At 35.9% G+C, this 16,617-nt stretch overlaps 1 protein-coding gene across 1 annotated transcript in view; it reads left to right on the forward strand.

The window, feature by feature from the left end:
• Positions 1-16,617, forward strand: part of ATP10A (ATPase phospholipid transporting 10A (putative)) — a 140,271-nt gene that overhangs the window by 91,351 nt on the left and 32,303 nt on the right. Inside the window, exons 7-9 of the mRNA XM_026707529.2 lie at positions 3,874-4,126; positions 13,140-13,357; positions 15,592-15,777. Coding sequence (XP_026563314.2) covers positions 3,874-4,126; positions 13,140-13,357; positions 15,592-15,777 — 657 coding nt within the window. The remainder of the gene's footprint in view (positions 1-3,873; positions 4,127-13,139; positions 13,358-15,591; positions 15,778-16,617) is intronic.

Consider the following 16,617-nt stretch of genomic DNA (forward strand, 5'->3'; position numbering starts at 1 on the left):
TTGAAAGAAAGAGAGTGATTTTATGCTATTTCCACCCACAATCCTTCTGTGCTGTTTCAGCTGCTAGGAATGCCATTTATTTGGACTTCTGGCAGTTTAATGATCAATTTTTGGAACTCACAGAAGTGAGTAATAGTCTTCAATGCTCTTCAATCAAAGTATAAGAGATAACCCCATGTCATTGGCATAAAGGAGTAGAGATATCGTGCACTGTCAATTTTAGGAACATGGACTTCCAAGCATTCTAAGGCTCCTACCATATCATTAATATAAATATGTGCAAGGCTAGGCTAAAATGCACTTCTTTTTCAATTGCACACTCTTTTTTAGTACTCTGTGGGGTCTCACTTGGAGCAATGGTTAAAAACATCAGATGCCTATTGATAGTAGTAGGTCTTTTCCCACAATAAAGTTCAAGATATCAAATAAAATACAATTTTAAAATCAAGGAAGATCATATAAAAAGGAGTTTTAATTTTATAGGTTGGATTATGTTGTTGCAAACATTGTATTTATTGGATGGTACAATACAAAAATGAGATCCACCATCAAGCTCCCTGTCTGAAATCCCACTTGTTCCAATGGTTGTTGTTTTTTTCCGCAGTTTAGCCTGTTCTGTAATATCTGGTCCAAGCATCTGACATAAAGCTTAGTGATTACACTCAAAAGGGTGATAGGCATTTGAGCCAATGGACCTCCTCTAGTTCTTTCTTATGAATAGGCACAATAAGCAGCTACAGTAGCATTTTTGCTTCAAAAACCTTTAAACCAGTAAAGAAACATTGGTTACTTCTTCTCCAGTAGAATCTAGAGACAATGGCCACAATTATGTGATTGCAATACATACTACACAGATATTTAAAGTTTTATTTATATATCATATACCTTTTAAGTACTTAAAATCTCACTTATTCAAAGACCTTTTGTCTATTGCCACCTTCAACATTTTTCTGATTTTCATTAAAAAGCTATAACTTTGGTTATGCATATTTACTGTATAGTTGTTGAATGAAAAGGCACATATTTGCTTCAAATTAAATTTCAAGATAGCAAGACTTAAAATGGAAGTGTTGATACTAAAGCTCCATCTGTAAGATTATGTATTTTTAGCTAGATTCCATAAAATTTGGACATTGGCCAAGAGTACCTTCTCCTTCCCTAAAAAAAAAACCTTGTACATTCTTCCATTAAGAGATCTCTGACAATTTCCAATGTAAATGACCAGCTCACATTCTGACAATAATGCTTAGCAAGTCAATCAGTTGGTCATCAGCAGTCTTTTTATCTTACATATAATAAAAGTGGAGCCCCCCCCATCTTTTAAGACCATATGATTTTTAAGTGAAATGGCATATCTATCTTTGTCTCCACTAGATGTTCTTCTAAATTTCAGTTGTGTAATGAATTTAAGAGGCTGTAACAAAAGCCAATGTGGTAATGTATCAATGTAAACCTAAAGTTAGCAACAAAAATGGTGCAGAAATATATATCATAGGTAACCATGAAAATTGAACAATTATGGATAAACTATGATGTAAACTGCTGTCAGATGCCCCTCAAACCCACAAATTTCTTTATCTAGTAACTATAACTAAATATCCCCAATCTTTCTTAAAGCATTAATATTTTTCATCCTTATCAAATGTTTAGACTTACTTTTCCTAAGGACAAAGGTGTTGTGGAAATGTGGGATAATTATGTAATGTATATTTGGCTATTATAGCATTTTTAGCCTGTATACCATCAAAACAGTGCTTACAGTTCATGGAAGAAAGTGATTACCTTGATTTCCAGTCAATGAATATCCTCTTTGCCATGCTCTTGTATTAAGAACTGAAACTTGTAGGGGAGATAAAGGTATCTTAGCATTGTTTGATTACAGGTGGTCCTGGGTTAGGATCCATTCCTAAATCTGTCTTTAAATTAAGTTTGTAGGTAAGTAGGAACAGGTACATAAGTTCTTATTTAGCATCAATTAGTCAATTGTTTGTCTCAGTATATATAGTATATATTTTACCTTTTCTTGAAATTGACATTAACTGGCCTTAAAGTAGCTGGGGCCCTCAGTAACTGTAGTAAACTTCAATGAACCTCTCTGTATTAGGATCTTACTAACTTTACCATCCCTGCTTCAATGAGATGAAAGTCTTTAGCTAAGTCTTTCCTCAAAATCTTTTTCAGTTCTGGACTTTTTAGGTCCAAGACTTCTTTCTGAAATGCTATTGTCTGCTGCTCTGATTGCTTTATTTTTTCCCTTTATTTTCATAATTATTTTTCTTTTCTTTGATGCATCATCAGCACTTGCATTGGATGTACGCTTCGGAGGCATGGTTACATGGGGATAAGTAAGAGAAAAATACAAAATTACATACTCAACATAGTGTTAACCGCAACATGATTCACTTTAAAATGGTGGATAGTACTCAAGCCAATGAATTGCTGAAGCTGTGAAGTGTTTTAATGAAGATCACAAAGTAGTGTGCACAGTCATAATTTTGAACTATTGTTTTAGCTCAACTGTTTAATATAAAAAGCTTTCTGTTGCTGTCTGTTCATACGTAAAAGTTGTCTGTAAATTGGACATTTGTTAATCTGGACTTCCTGGCCTGGCCTGTTCTAGGCCTCCCTTTAAATTTTGAGTGTTGAGGCTGGAGAGTTTAATGCAATGGAGTCAGTTGGTTCCAAGATAATGTACATGTTTAGCTAATTAATTGGTCAAGTCATATTAACTTTCAATTTACATGTTTCTTAGAAAAGGACTCAAATTAACTTTTCTCTTGTACATGCTCTTCTTTGTAGTTAATGCAATGGCAGTACATGTTGAAGAATTATACTACAATAGTTATAATTGTCTTGCAGAAACTAAGAGATCTCTACAGATCTCTGCACTTTGAATAAATTATTAAATTTAATTAAATATTTAGGAGGCAAGTGGTTGGCGTGCATGGGTTGTTAAAGATACAGGGTGCTCAGGGACTCTCTGTGGTTAGCAAAGACATTAGCTGGAATTTCATCCATTTCTGATTACTTTACTAGCCACCACTTTTACCGGTCCTTGCTGAGCTGGAGATTTGACACCAGTGAAAGTTCCTGAACTTTTCCCACACATTCCTGGGCCTACTTTATTTCACGGGGTTATTGTAGGAAGAATTTGGAGAAGAGCACTATGTACACTGCTTCAAACATACTGTAGAAGGAAAGTAATATTCTGTTGCGAATCAAGGCTTTTATGAGGTTTCAGAAAGTATGTGAAAAACTACTACAAAATATCTGGAGAAAAAATGTAACACTTTGCTTAGTGATTACAGAACATGTTGCTCATTTCCACAAAAGCAACTGTTGAGGCAATTTCTTTTGCACATAGACCCACACTATGTTCCTTGTTTCAAGTTGTGCTAGAAAGCTCATTTGAAAACCTGTTGTGCTTATCAACAAAATGTTAGGACTATTAATTAATGTTGTTTTCTTTTGCAAGCTCTTTTATGCTGGCATGATTCTGACTGCAGTATCTCTTTCCTCCCTCCCACTCCCTCCACCCCTACAATATTTTCCTTCTTTTCCTAGCTTCTTTCAAGCTCATCTTATTACCCTGAAAGTATTTACTTCTTTTGAAGCTTTTGATAATAATACCACCAGACCTAATTATGGATATCATCTCTGCAGCTGCTCCATAGGCTTTCCTAATCTGTCACAGTAAACCTTTGCAGATATTCTAATAACTTTACAATGCTGGCTTTATGTCAAAATATATAAGTTCCAAAAAAGGTACAGTACGATACTGCACTATTCATAACCAGTTGATTCAATTATGCATCTTTTCTACCACCTTGGTTGTTTCTTCTGTTAATGACTCTCTATCTTTATGCGTTCCAGGTTCTCATTCCAATTTCCTTATATGTCTCCATTGAAATTGTTAAAATATGCCAAGTTTATTTTATTCATCAAGATAAGGATTTATTTGATGAAGAGACTGACTTTCAGCTACAGTGTCGAGCTTTGAATATCACAGAAGATTTAGGGCAGATTCAATATATATTTTCTGACAAGACTGGAACCCTCACTGAGAATAAAATGGTTTTCCGGAGGTGTACAGTTTCTGGCATAGAATATTCCCATGATGCTAATGGTAGGTGTAATAACTTTTCATTTAATTTAACACGCATGGATTTGTATTCATCATAAAAATCAAGTGCATAGTTTTAGACATGAAAACAATCAGCATGGAAAATTGTAAAGACAGTTTTAAGAAAATAGCATATAAAAATAAAACCACGTCTGAAATCAACTTCATGTAAATGATTTGGAGGGTAAATTTCAGTGTTTGTTTGCTTGAGAGCAGTTTCTTGCTTTCCATACATAAGGATTTTTCAGTGTATTAATATGTTTATGATATACCTGGATTAAAGCCTTTGAGAAGTCATATTGCTGATGTTGCCATCCAGGAAAAGAAAAACTGAAGTTGCAAACAGAGAATAATAGTGGGAACATGAATGTAAGAAACATGAACATGGAAAAGCCCAAACATAGTGAAAAATGAATCAACTACACACATTGTAGGCATCAATGAACTGAGATGAACTGGAACTGGACATTTTTAATCAGAAGATCACATTGTTTACTACTAAGGATATGAAAAACAAACAAGGAATGGGGGTTTCATAATTAAGGGTGAAGCTAGAACCTTGCTTTGGTCACAGTGCAATGATTTAGAAGCAGCGCTTTAACATGACAATTATTCAAATTTATGTTCCAAATACCAATGCAGAAGAAGAGGAAGTTGATGCATTCTATGATTATCTTCAATTTGAAATGGATAGAACATGAAAACAAAATGTGCACTTTGGTTGAGAACCAAAATCTGAAATGGAAAATATTAAGGAGGAAATTGTACTTAAATGAAGCAGGATTTTGCTGTTGAAAAAGATTCCTGAGAATACTATGGATAGCCAAGAAAACAAACAAATTGATCATCAAACAATTCAATCCAATGTACTTACTTGAGGCATGAATGGCCAGACCCAGATTATCCTTTCAGACGTATTAGGCAAATATCTAACTTTGGAGAAGTCTACATTGCTGGAAAATTGCTAGGAAAGAAAAGCAAAGAAAATTATGGACAACACCAAGGTAGATGAACACAATTACAGCAACATTTGGGTATACCATTGGAAGGCCCATAGGACCAAGTTGGGGACAGTTTCTTCTGGAAAAAAAACTATGTGGTTTATAAGAGTTGACACCAACATGATGGCACTTCGTCAAAAAGAATGTAACACTGTTGACTTTAAGGGTTCACATATTGCACTAAGTTACTAATAAATAACTTTTTTCATATGAGGGCCACATCACCATTGGTGGAGATAGTGCTGATTCAGGACAGAGTGATGCTCTAATATTAGCAGAATGAGTAGGACTGAACTTTATGCCATTTTTTCCTCTTTTTTTGGAATATTTATTATTTACAGATGTTTCAACTTATCTATTTTAGATCTTAATTAATGTGACCAAGAAATAGAAATAAATGTACCACCAAAAATAGTCTTAGATTTATATTATAGTTGTGCATGATTCTGATGTTAATAAAAATAGCTGGAGACTTAACAAAACAAAATAAAATCTCCTTGGGCTTTCCCTCTGTATATACTCAATGAATTCTGGGAAGGTTTGTCTCCTCCATTTTACAGGAGGCTAAATCAACAATGAAATTGTTCCTTAAAATCTCATGTTAATTTTTCCTCAATTTATTTCCAAACTATTTTAAATGGCACAACTCAATCTTACCTCCAGTTAAATATCAACAAATGTTTTAATAAAGTGTTGTCACAATGTAACTAGTATATAACTAATACAATAAAAAAATATATTCAGGACTGTCCCTGGTCTTATAGCATCCTTTCTAAGCTTATCTCAGAGGCCCTATGACCTTCATTTGACACAGACCTACTTGCATTTCAAAGCTTCTTAAAGACCTTGATGTTCCCTCAGGCCCTATAGAACAGGGATGTCAAACTCAAGGCCAGATCATGGGGTTCTTAGATCTGGCCCATGGGGCCACCCTGGAAAAAATGAAGGAGCAGCCCGTGGTACCTCTCCCAGTGAAAACAAAGCTTGGAAGGCCACAGGCAGTCTTCCTGAACTCCATTTTCACTGACAGAGGGTTGCAGGAGGCTGCCGTAGCTAAAAACAGAGCTTGGGAGCCCATTTTTACTGGCAAAGTGCTCAAGCCATCACAGGAGTCCCTCGAATAACATTGTTGGACACCCACCATCACCACGCCCCCCCCCGGCCCCCCCAAGGTCAAACACAACCTTAATGCGGCCCTCAGTGAAATCGAGTTTGACATCCCTGTATTGGGGAGACTTGAAAGAAATTTGTTACAACTGTTACATAAACAAAGAGGGCTGAACCATTCCTTAATTCCAGAAAACAAGATAGTATTTTTAAAAGGTCCAGGCAGATTCCTGCCTGATTCAATATAGGCACGGTATTTGAATGCTGGGTGAGCCCATCATTGTGACTTGTTATAGGTGTAGGATTGCATTAGATTGGTCTGTTGTGGCCCGCCAGTGGCTGATGGAGCTGGCAGCAGAGTTGGACAGTAGCGGGGAGATTGGGGAGGAACCTGGACCAGGTCTGGAGGCTGAGGAAGATCCAGAGGAGAATGCTGCATCAGTGGCAGAGATAGGGCCAGGGCAGGCTGGCAGTCACCAGTTGCCTTCAGACACAGTGATTCAGGGAACCAGTTCCCAGCCTGCGCATGTGCAGAGCTAGAAGAAGACAAGAACAATTGAGAAAGCAGGGAGTGAGATGATTGGGCCCTCCCATAAAACATAAAAGAGGAGTGAACAGGACATGAGCTTTTGCAGGAAGCAATTAGTTCATTTGCTCAGAACACAAGCTTTGAAAAATCCTGTTTGTATCAAGTTTGGCTTTGTCCTGCATCTGGCAATTATTCTCTAGCCGCATTCCAAGTGTGATAATGTAGGTGTTTATCAAAATTCCTCTGAAAGATTGTATGTGAAACCTTGTGAATGAATGTAATTCACAGCTGTGGAAATAAAAGAGGTATTGCTGGGAGAAGATTGTGTTCTATGCTTTCTAAGGAAGCCTAGGTCAGAACATGTCCTGGGATGATATTGTGCTACTATTATGTTTATGTTTATATTAATATTAATTTTATGTCTTGTTTTTAATCTTGTGTTTGCCACTCAAAGTAGCAAAGGCAAAATAGGCAGCTTTATAAAATTAAGAAGTAAGTAAGCAAACATAATTTTTTGAGAGGTTCTTCTTATCCCTGGTAGTTCCCAAGATTTCACTACGTTTTTTCTATTGCTGGTTTTAGGAAGTGAATAAGGACAGGGATAAGGACTGTGAGCTTTCTTAAATCTATTAACCTCTTTGAGAATCCCAGCCAAAGTTAATATCCCTCCCTATAAATACATGCATGCCCACAGCAGTCCTCTATTCAGTTCTTCAGAAGCAGTCTTCTGTATCAAATAAGTTTTATTCAATAGGTTCCTTTTGTGGCTTTGAAAGTTGTAATTTAATTTTTTGCTCTTAATAAAGAAGCTTCTGTATGGGAGAAGTCCAAGAGCATTAGAAGTTAAGGTAAAGAATATTGACATTGGCAACCATCCCACCTTTCCATAGACAGAAGAAGTTTCAGAAAAATATTTGTGGTAGAAAAAGAAAGAATGTGCTGTCCCAGGTGGAATTCCTTACAAGGCAAATCAAGTGGCTTTCCATCATTTCTTAAATATCTCCCTTCATCCATGAGAAGGTCTTCTTTATTCTAAGAAAAGATACTACATCAAAAATTGGGTTCATTTTGTTCTCATTTGTAAATAAATAAATAAGTGCCAATTTGTGTTGCCTAAGCACATATGTGTGGAGTGGTTAAAGACATCAGGATAGAAACTGGGAAATTGTTGCGTTCTAGACCAACTTTAGGCACAAAGCCAGCTGGGTGACCTTGGGCCAGTTACTCTCTTTCAGTCAGAGGAAGGAAGCAATGGCAAACCACTTCCCAAAAACCTGGCAAAGAAAACTGCGGTGACTTGTCCATGCAGTCTCTAGGAGTCAAAAAATTGATTCAAAGGCACAAAAAATAATAATGAGGTCAGCCACAAAGTAGAAGCAACCCTGCCTTCTGATTATTACATACCTAAAGCAGCCTTTCTCAAACAGATGCCATTTAGATATTTTGGACTGCAATTCCCAGGATTCCCAGCTGGCATCAGTATTCTGGTATTGTACTGCCCACTCACCTTGACATAGTCAAGCAACAGTCTATAGAACAGGCAATAGTCTGTAGAACAGGGATCTCCAATCTTGACAACTTTAAGCCTGTGGACAGGCAACAGTCTAGAAGGCTGCTATGGTACATAATGGAAAAGTCCTGGCATGTTCTGTAAAGGATAGTTATTATTGATCCGAGAAAGCAATGTCTAGGTTACAGGTTATAAACCAGAAAGTTACACACAAGGCCGTGATTATGGGAAACGTGTGCTTTTCTCCTTTTTCCAAAACAAACTCTCCCACAGACTCTTTGAAAATGTTAGTTAAGGAAACAGATGTCTGTATTATGCCTGCATTTTCTTCCAGGGACACAGTTCTGAGTCAACACTGTAGCACCATCACAATAATGTAATAGCTGTTTTTAAATGTTAAGGTCACAGATTTCACATAACACAAGTCTTTAGGAGGCTTATATTATATGCCTAAAAAGAAATGTTTTTTATTGTGAAGTGTGCTGCTTATAATAAGAGAGGAAGAATAAAAGTGGTTTAAACTGGTCAAGATGGTGACCACAACAGCACAAAGATGCAGGGCTTTGATCACACAGGTAAAGACACAGCCATATGTTTCTACAACCCCACTATCCCTCAAGCATAGGCGCTCCTGCATAGTTATTAATCTTAGTATCAAACTTTGTATTGATTATATTCATGCATATTTCCATCTTGATGCCCTTTCAGACTTATTTCAATTTGCTGTTAATAAAGAACTCAGTATTCAGTCATTTCAATTGTACAGCATGAAGTTTCCTTTTTATATGGTTTGCACAGTTTTGTCAGTGTCTTTTCTTTCTTCCTGGTCTATTTAATTACAGAGATCAACATGGAAAATTTAATTATAATATAATCAGATGTTCTTCCTTTTATATAATGAAAGGGAGAGTCAAGATGTGCTAATTAGCTTTTCCCTCTGTAGCAGACAAATGTACCAAGGAGCCTGAATACAGATAGGCTCTTTGCAGATCAAGAACTAAAGGATGTAGAAAAGCTACAATTATAGCAAATTTCTCACAGCAACACTTGCCCTCTAGTACATGAGGGATAGAGGTAAGGTGGCCCCCAAAACACAAAAGATAGCTTGCATATCTGTTCATCATGTGAGTATAAGGATAGTGGAATAGGAGCAACTGGTTGTAAATGTTGAGTAAATGGTCAGCCAATGTTCAAGGGATAAAATGAGAAAATATAAAGACTAATCAGAAGACAACATGGGAAAGAAAATTCTGAACAGAGAAGTGCAAAGACCATGACAGGTAAACATCTGTTATGGTCTTTGCACATCTCCATTCAGAATTTTCTTCTGTTTCTTACATCTGAAGTGAACAGAATCTGTGTATTTCTGTATTAATATACACCATTAACATTATGAAATTGTTATTTAACAGTGACAAAATAGCTTTCTCCCATTTCATTAATAAAATGAAAATCTAACTATAAACTGACACTGAATTCAGTTTTGATTCTCAGAAAAGCTCCTGGGTGTGAAACATTTTAATTTAATTCTAGTTAGTTATTAACTTCTAGTTGATGGAAAGTTCTTGAAAGCCAATCCTAATATATTTATTTTCCTTTTAACTTCCCTTGTGAGTTCCATCTGCCCTGGCTGTTCCCCATGAAGATAGTCAAACAGATCAAAGAATTGAAGCATTTAATAATCCTCTTTTTGTTCCATCTTTCTATAACGTTATTGGTCAACACAATGGTTCCACACATTGTTAAGCCATGCTAAATTGGGTTGAATTGGATTAGGTTAGGCTTTATACACTGTGTGAATCTAAATATTGATTATTTTGTGTAATGTACAAATCTATCTTATGTTTGTTAATAATGGCAGCTTTGATTCTAAAGTCTCCTTTATCTCCTTTATCTTAAAATGCAATTATTTTTAGGCTTACCATACCCAGCAATTAAAAATTAACTACCAAGTTCTAACTTGTATTAGATTAATATAAAACTTTGGCATGTGTCAAGATGAATGAAATTAACACAAATGTTATCTGGAACACTTTGAGTTATACAATAATTGACAAAAATAGATTTCCTAGTGTCTGGATCAGAAGATTCTTTTAACATTCTGCCAACTTGGCTTATCAATCTAAAAATAGATAACTAGCAGACTTGAGGCTATTTTAGTCCCTAATGAACTTTTATAAGAGTGTTTGGTGATATTTTTCAAACCAATTATTCATAGCTTTCATATCTATTTGGAGTTTAGTTTATATTGACCTACAATCTACCATTTCCTATTTATTGCTAATTTTAATTTAATATCCTGTATACATTTAACCAAGTTTCTGCCTTTTTTCCTTTGCACTGTTTATTTTCAATAATCCCTACAGACTTATTTTTCCTCTTGATTACATGCAAATAAAACTGCAAGATGATACCACTTAGCTTAGGAAAAAGTACACCGCAAAGACATTTTTCTCATGGGCTCTACTAGGTTTTATGAGCTATTTCCACATGAAATAGCTTTGTCACATTGAGCCAGAAAATGGGGGAAGCTATGTACTGAATTAAATAACTAATTATTTTACTCAATTAGTCATTATAACTTGATGCTCAATTAAAACCCATCTGTGTTATGCTGTAATGTCCAAATTGTTCATTCTCCCTTCAGTATAATATCATAAAACAAATGTGGATGATGCAGAAAATATTTGTGTTCATTACTCATCAGGATAGTTCCCTATGCAGTTGAAGTAGGATGGCAATGAAATTGGAAACAGGAACCGTCATCTGGTCTGGTCCAGATTTAAGTGAATTACACTTTCCAGCATCCCTCTCATTTGGCTATGATGGTGATGGTTATTCAGGAGCATCCACTAAACTACATATTCCCATTCCTGATATAATCTGTTGCCACAAGAAGCTTCCCCTGTATAATCTTCCTGAGGTCCCCTCCTTTAACTCTGGATTTTAGGCCTATCAGCTCCCCAGTCCATTTTTGCTTCTGGCTTATGTTTGTAACTCAAATATATCCTAAATTTAGCCCATGGCAAGAGTCTCAATAGTGTTATAACAACCAGTAACATAATCCCATTATTATTGTGGTCTGTTTCAGTCATTTTGCTGTCTTAAGTTTCAGAATAACAGAATTGGAAGGGACCTTGGAGGTCTTCTAGTCCAACCCCCTGCTATGGCAGGAAACCCTATACCATTTCAGACAAATTGCCGTCCAATCTCTTCTTAAAAACCTCCACTGTTGGAGAACCCACAGCTTTGAAAGATGAAGTACAAGAAGATCTTTTTTTATTTGCAATATAAATTTTGAAGACCATTCCAGCTCAGCATTACTTTGAGTGGTGTGTATTTAAAAATAGAAAAGAAGAGAAGAAAACAAGAAAATCCTGTACATCTGGATAAACAATCTTCTTCGGACAAAAACTACCACCAAAAGCAAGAATCTCCAACCTTGCAACTTTAAGCCTGGAGAACTTCCAACTATGATGTAGTTCAAGAGATTGGGCTTGGTTATCCACTTTGCGTAATGATATTGCTATTCTTTAGCACTACATGCAGGACTTTCTAAGAGAAAATGCAATAATGGAGTAAGATCTTTCTGTATCTTATTTTTAAATTGAATTCTTAATTGACTCAACAGATCATTCATCCATATAGCCAGTATGCTGATGAGTCACTAATTTCTGGGCTCTATATACAAGCCTGCTACTTAAGTTTCTTTTAAATAAGAAGAAACATATTAAAATATTTTAATATAATAAACAGCCAAAATGAAATTGGAACTTACTCTAAGCCCCTGGCATTATCCTTAAGTCACTAGTGCAATCTCACAACTATGTAGTGCTTTGCACTGACATTTATCCTCCATGTATTAATCATTGGTTCTAATGATTATAATAGTTCAAAATTCTCACTACTACCAGATCCCTGTATTTTTGTTTTGTTGAGATTTTTGGTTGTTTTGTCATTTTGCAACTACTGTTTGGTAAAATATTCAATTACTGTAATGTTAACTTTCCTGGAAACTAGTAAGAACTGGGTACCTATTGATATACATACACCCATTTTATTAATAAAAATATTGTATATAATCTAGTGTAGAGGAGTGCAATTTGCTCATGGACAAGAGGGACTTTCAAAAGCACAGAGACTGTGGTGGTAATGCAAGATGACAGTGCAAGAGATGGTGGCAATTTTTGGTGCTTTTAATGGGGAAAAAAAGATAATTGTATTTCAGAATCCAACAACTTTTCAAGCACCATTGTATAAATCTGCATGAGTATCAAAATATTAAAATATTTTAATATGTCTAAAATCTTGTGATCTCACAAAATCCAATGACCTTTCAGTGATCCAAGCATCCCAAAAGTTAACAAGACTTAGTATTGTATTATTTCAGTCTTTTTATTTTAATTAATATTTTATTTTATTATTTGGTTTTGGGGCCATTTAGGGCCATTGTATGCCAACTTCTACTGCACTTATAACAATTTGGGGAGCTGTTTCATCATGAAAAAATGCACTACCAAATTTCAGCAGTGTAGCAGGTTTTAGGTGGCTGGAATAAAGTTTCATGCATTTTGTTCAGACAAAATAATCCAATGCCAGGAACTATACCCAGCAAATGAGAGAAATAACTAAAGAAATAATTACTAAGACTGTGTTCCTGAGGTCAAAAAATATTTTAGTAGTCTAAGGCTACTAACTTTTTAAGCTCTAAGTTCTGAAATGTTTTGCAAATTAGAATATTATTTCTTATTTGAATCTCAATTGGTGATTGTGCTAGGAGTCTTAATGGGTTTTTATCTGGTATCTGCCTGTTTAACCACATGTTTTCATTTTTTATATTCATTTTCTTCCCATACATTAAAAAAAAAGCAAAGCGTTTAGCTATGTACCAGGAAGCTGATTCAGAAGATGAAGAAACCTCGCCTAAAGTGGGGACCTTGTCTCAGCGGGATAGTATTAGCAGCCATCAGAGTGTCAAAGTTCCCTACAGGAACCAGAGTGTAAAATCTCATAGACGAACAGGAAGCAGAGTAGAAGCCAAAAGAGCAAGCATTCTTTCAAAGCATACAGCTTTCAGTAGCCCAATGGTAAGTAAGGATGGAAAAGTGATATTTTATTCTAATTGTTCCCTAAGTACCACCATTTTAATCTATTTGTCATGCCCTTGTTGGAATCTGATTCTGAGGTGGAGGTCGAGCAGCTGACAGGGAGTGGGAGTGTGGCTCCGGTGGTTGTAGAAGAAACTAAGGAAGGGCATTCAGAGGAAGACCCAGGGCCACCTCCTCTTCATCCTAGGGCACACAGGGAGGAATGGAGAAGGGAACAACATGAGTTATGTGGTTTATGGGGAGGAAAGGGCCCTGATCCCCTTCATTAGCTGCAGCTGGGAAAACTGTTTAAAAAGGCAAACCATGCACAGCAAAGTTGCTGGAAGCAAAGCATGCATATTTCTGTTTGTCGAGGCTTATCTGGATTCTGGTGTCCTCCTAACTGTGTGTGTTTCATTATCTTTTGGAAGTCTGCAATAACTTATCCTGCCCTGTTTCATTAATTGCTGCAGCATGGTTTGTATTGGTTTTTATTGATAATCTATATTTACTTTGGGTTCAGACTGAATTTCTTCCCTTTAAAGATTGCTCTTGGGAGAGTTTTTTCTCCAGCCGATGATAACTGGACAGGGGGGGCAAGTTGGAGGTATTAAAGGGGCTTTACCTACTTTTGTGACTTAGTTGCTTTTGTGCTACGCCCTGGATCATCACACTAACTGCACCCAATCCAACTATGTTTTATTAAACCTGTACATCATGACTTGCCAGACCAGAGGAACCTATGAGACATGTTACCAGTCCACCAAACCAATCTTCTGGCTTTGTTGTCTTTGTAGGAATGCAGAAACTGAGCAACATAAGTTCTTATATGCATATATTGTAGTACCAGGTATGATGGGGAATACAAGCCAACAATAAAAGAAGAAATTTGTAGTTAACTCATGAACCACATAGTTACTTCTTCCTATGTTGATTTTACATGGGACTTCCAGTTGTCCTAGGTGAACCAATAGCATTGATTCATTTTCTTTTATGGAAAGCAGTAGGACTCCTAGACCTCAATTTAATAAAGGATGTGCTGTAACCCCATATAGTCCTTTGAACTTGTGATTTATGGTTTGGATGATTAGATAGAATAGATTAAAGAAAGAAGAGAGTTATATTGTAACCATACATATAAATTTATAATTGTATTTATAATGGCTGAAAAGAAGATCAGAAGCTACTTCTATCTTTTTTTCCCTTTTCCTGTTTTACTTGTTTTCATTTCTTGCATTGTTACTTTCTCTTTAATTTTTTTGTCTTATTTATGTTAGTATTAGTCTTCTATCTTAAAAAAAATCTTTAATAAAATTGTAAAAAAAGGATGACCTGTAATTATTAGATTTTTGTGTTCCTATGTCAAATCAATTTATTTCAATCAAATATCATAGACTCTTAGAATTTATTTATTCCATACAGACTCTGTTTCAAGACTTTTAATAAAGAATTAACTATTTTATATATGTGACAGTCCAACTGAATATCTTTCCTTGTAATTTTAAGCCATTGATTCTAGCTAGTCCTGTCCTCTGGGCAATAGAGAAGAAGTGCTTTGCTTCTTATATGTGACAACCCATCATATATTTGAAGACTACTATCATATTGTTTTAATCATCTGTGTTGTAAGTTAAATGTTTTCAGACTCTTTAACTATTCACCAAAGTGCACAATTTATTTTTTAAGTTTTTTTTTAAACTTTTCCTAAACTTTGATGTTGAAAGTTGCCCAGAGTTGCTTTGGAGTGAGATGGGCGGCAAACAAATTTAATTAATAAATGAATTCATGCATGCACACACACACACACACACACACACACACACACCATTGACAATATTATATGATGCACAACAGGAACAGTTTAGTTTATAAATAATTTTATAACAAGTTGCATGCCTATAGTCAATTGCACTGAAACAGACATTCAATGAATAAATATTAAAGTTTGTTTCATAGAAGTGAAATCATAAGGAGTAGTTTTTACATTGCTTAAAAGTGATTTTCTACCCATATAAAAATTTACCCTTTCAATGGACAAAAAAAAAACACCTTACTTGTTAAGATAGAAGTTGGATCACAACATCCTCTGGATGAGAAAGTATTTGCTCAAAGACAAATGGGATTGTTGAAGTTAGAACCATTTGCAAAACAAGCACATTCTAGAGATTTGGGAAGGTATAGCAGACAACCAACAATATGCGAATTGTTCACTCTGCCACTTGTTTTTATTCCAGGAAAAAGATATAACGCCTGATCCTAATTTGCTACAAAAAGTAAAAGAATGTGCAAAGTACTTGCAAAATCACGATCAACCATTATCCCAACTGTCCCCTGAGCTTTCAGACATCTTTGACTTTTTCATAGCTTTGACAATCTGCAATACAGTGGTGGTTACATCTCCAAATCAGCCACGACAAAAGGTAAGTTGGACCTGCTGTTGACCTGATTATTATGAGGAGTCCTTGGTGCTCTCTGAGCTTGGTTGTTTTCTTGCAGACATTTCAATATCCAAACTTGGTAACATGATCAGTACTGGTAAGAAGTGAAGCTTGCTCTTAGTTTATATTCTAGTGGCTTGCCCTGTCAGTATTGGAGAGGGTGTTGATTAGGGGCTTTTTGGTTGGGTTATTTAATGTTGACTTATTTGGCAGTTACTTGATTGAGGTATCGTTTACTTGATTGTTGGTCTGATGTTAATCTTGGAGTTAATCTATGCTCATCTAGATGCTTATTGTTGGTGGAGACATGCTTAGGTCTTTTTGTTCCCTTTTTGGCTGGTTGACTGTCTGTTTTGCATAGCCTGTAGATATTGTTTATGTCTATTGATGGCTAATTTGTCAGACTGCCAGGCTTCTAGAAATGTTTTTGGACTTGGTTTGGTCTACAATGGTCACAGTTTCCCAATCAAAATTATAGTTAACTCTGTCCATATGTTGTGTAATTAAAGAGTTTTCATCATGTCTTCTGATTACTAGTTGGTTTTCATGGATACATTCTGCCAGTCTTCTGCCTGTTTGTACTACGTAGTGATAGTTGCAGTCTATTTGTTGTACTATATGTTGTAAATGACTCCTGTTTTTCTTCTGGGCTGCTGGGTCTATTAGTTTACTTAGTATGTTTTAAAGGGCTTTAGTTCAACAATCGCCAACCGGTGGGCTGCAGCCCACTGGTGGGCCGTGAGAAAATTTTGGTGGGATGCAGAGAAATCTCACCCGCAGAGCATCCCCCAAAGCAATTAAGCCAGGCTGTGCAGAAACACA

The sequence above is a fragment of the Pseudonaja textilis genome, chromosome 8 (genome assembly GCF_049901715.1).
Source record: "Pseudonaja textilis isolate UNSWEBS1 chromosome 8, rPseTex1.2, whole genome shotgun sequence".
NCBI classification, from domain to species: domain Eukaryota; kingdom Metazoa; phylum Chordata; class Lepidosauria; order Squamata; family Elapidae; genus Pseudonaja; species Pseudonaja textilis.